At 34.3% G+C, this 1,830-nt stretch overlaps 1 protein-coding gene across 1 annotated transcript in view; it reads right to left on the bottom strand.

Annotated features, from left to right (window-relative positions):
* HELRODRAFT_172409 (hypothetical protein) overlaps window positions 1–1,830 on the bottom strand; it is a gene marked incomplete at both ends in the record, with an annotated part of 7,781 nt that overhangs the window by 1,590 nt on the left and 4,361 nt on the right. Inside the window, one exon of the mRNA XM_009019064.1 lies at window positions 1,585–1,725. Coding sequence (XP_009017312.1) covers window positions 1,585–1,725 — 141 coding nt within the window. The remainder of the gene's footprint in view (window positions 1–1,584; window positions 1,726–1,830) is intronic.

Consider the following 1,830-nt stretch of genomic DNA (forward strand, 5'->3'; position numbering starts at 1 on the left):
CTCTCCCTCCTTAGAGGGTTGGTTTAAAGACAGCCACAAATACCACCCTGATTAGCACATATGCCCCTACACTAGGCTGATCCATGTAGGACAAAGATAGGTATTATGGAAACCTGAGAGAACGATTGGCTGCTTATCCCAAAAAGAGCATCTGTTGGTGCTGGGTGATTTCAACGCTAGAGTAGGATAAGTTCATAACTCTTGTCCGGATTGCATTGGGCAATTTGGTATTGGTATAATGAACAAAAACGGACCAAGACTACTTGAATTTTGTTCATACCACAAACTATGTATCACAAATACATATTTTAAAACTAAACCACAACAGTGGAAACATCCCAGATCTAGACACTGGCATCAATTAGATGTAATCTTAACAAGAAATGTAAAAATTGGCAATATATTATTGACAGGTTCATATCAAAGTGCTGATTGTGACACTGACCACTCTTTGGTTGCTTTTGAAATAAAGCTGAGACCTCAAAAATGTCATGCCTCCCGGAAAAAAGGAAAATTGCATTTGACTACCCTACGTTACGTATGGAAAATGATGAACTGCGCATGGAACTTGACAAAAATTAAATGAGGCTCTCACCGATCGGAAAGGGGAAATTTGTGCAGGAAATTGTTAAGATGAGGCGGAAAGATTTGAGTAGAGCAGTTAGTTAGTTAAGGGTCAAAATGGATGCATTTAATAGTGCGTATACACAGTGAATCTTTTTGAAAAATGAATAACAATAAGTATTTGCATGTTTAAGCACTAGTTTCATTTATTGAAACTAAAAGGAAAAACAAAGTTGAATTTGATGAGAGAATTTATTTTAAAAAATTATTAGAAATAATATGAAAAGTTCTAATAAATTTCAACTTAAGACCAAACGATATAATCTAACCATTTTATTACATTTTTCAATTTATTACAAAACTTAAATTTTATTATTGCCAACTAGGTAAACCTTTATGAGTTATCCAATTTTTGTAGTGTAATAAACCGGATTTGTAAACAAGGAAAACAGAGCGAGTGCTGCATGTTTACTTCTTGCATGCAATCACTGCAAATGTATATTGATTTTTAATAAGGAGAAAAGTGTATTTTGTGAAAATATGCTATCCCAATAAGAATTAAATAAATAAAAGTATTGATTTCTAGAGTAAAATATATCCTCGATTGTAGAAAATTTGTGACAAAGTTGAAATCAAGAGACTACTAGTTAGTTTAGCAACAAAAGAAATGCGAATAGTTATAATTTCGGTCAGATAAGCAATTTGAATACATTAGTGTTGAGAGCGCGTGCCACATCAAACATATGCAAACCAGCATGAACATGTTATAAGATTGTTAGAAGGATCATCGATAAGAAACAAAGTCGATGCTAATTAGAGAGCTTTATTGAGACATGCCCAATATTAACCATCGATAAATTTCTATCAATCACCGTTACTCACTTTGCAATAAATCACTTTGTTGGCCAATTGAAGGAATATATAAACACTGGTAATGATGCGAAATCATTAAAACGTCAATCGGTATTCAACACAAAACCAGCAACAACATTTAATATCCCAAAATTCAACGTAAACAACTAAACAGCAGCAAAATGAGCAGAGTTTCAACGTCATCATTGGAATCCGCCTCGTCAGGATATGGATCAAATGATGGAAAGTCAGTGACGTCATCAACATCAGTGACGTCATTTTCATCTATTGAATCAACATCGTCACTTCCTGATGATGATTTGATGACATCAACCGGAAGCACAAACGATGACGAAGTTGTTGATGATTATCACGATGAAACGTCATCATCATCGTTATCATCACCTCTCAGAG

Source organism: Helobdella robusta, assembly GCF_000326865.2.
Source record: "Helobdella robusta unplaced genomic scaffold HELROscaffold_23, whole genome shotgun sequence".
Lineage (NCBI taxonomy): Eukaryota > Metazoa > Annelida > Clitellata > Rhynchobdellida > Glossiphoniidae > Helobdella > Helobdella robusta.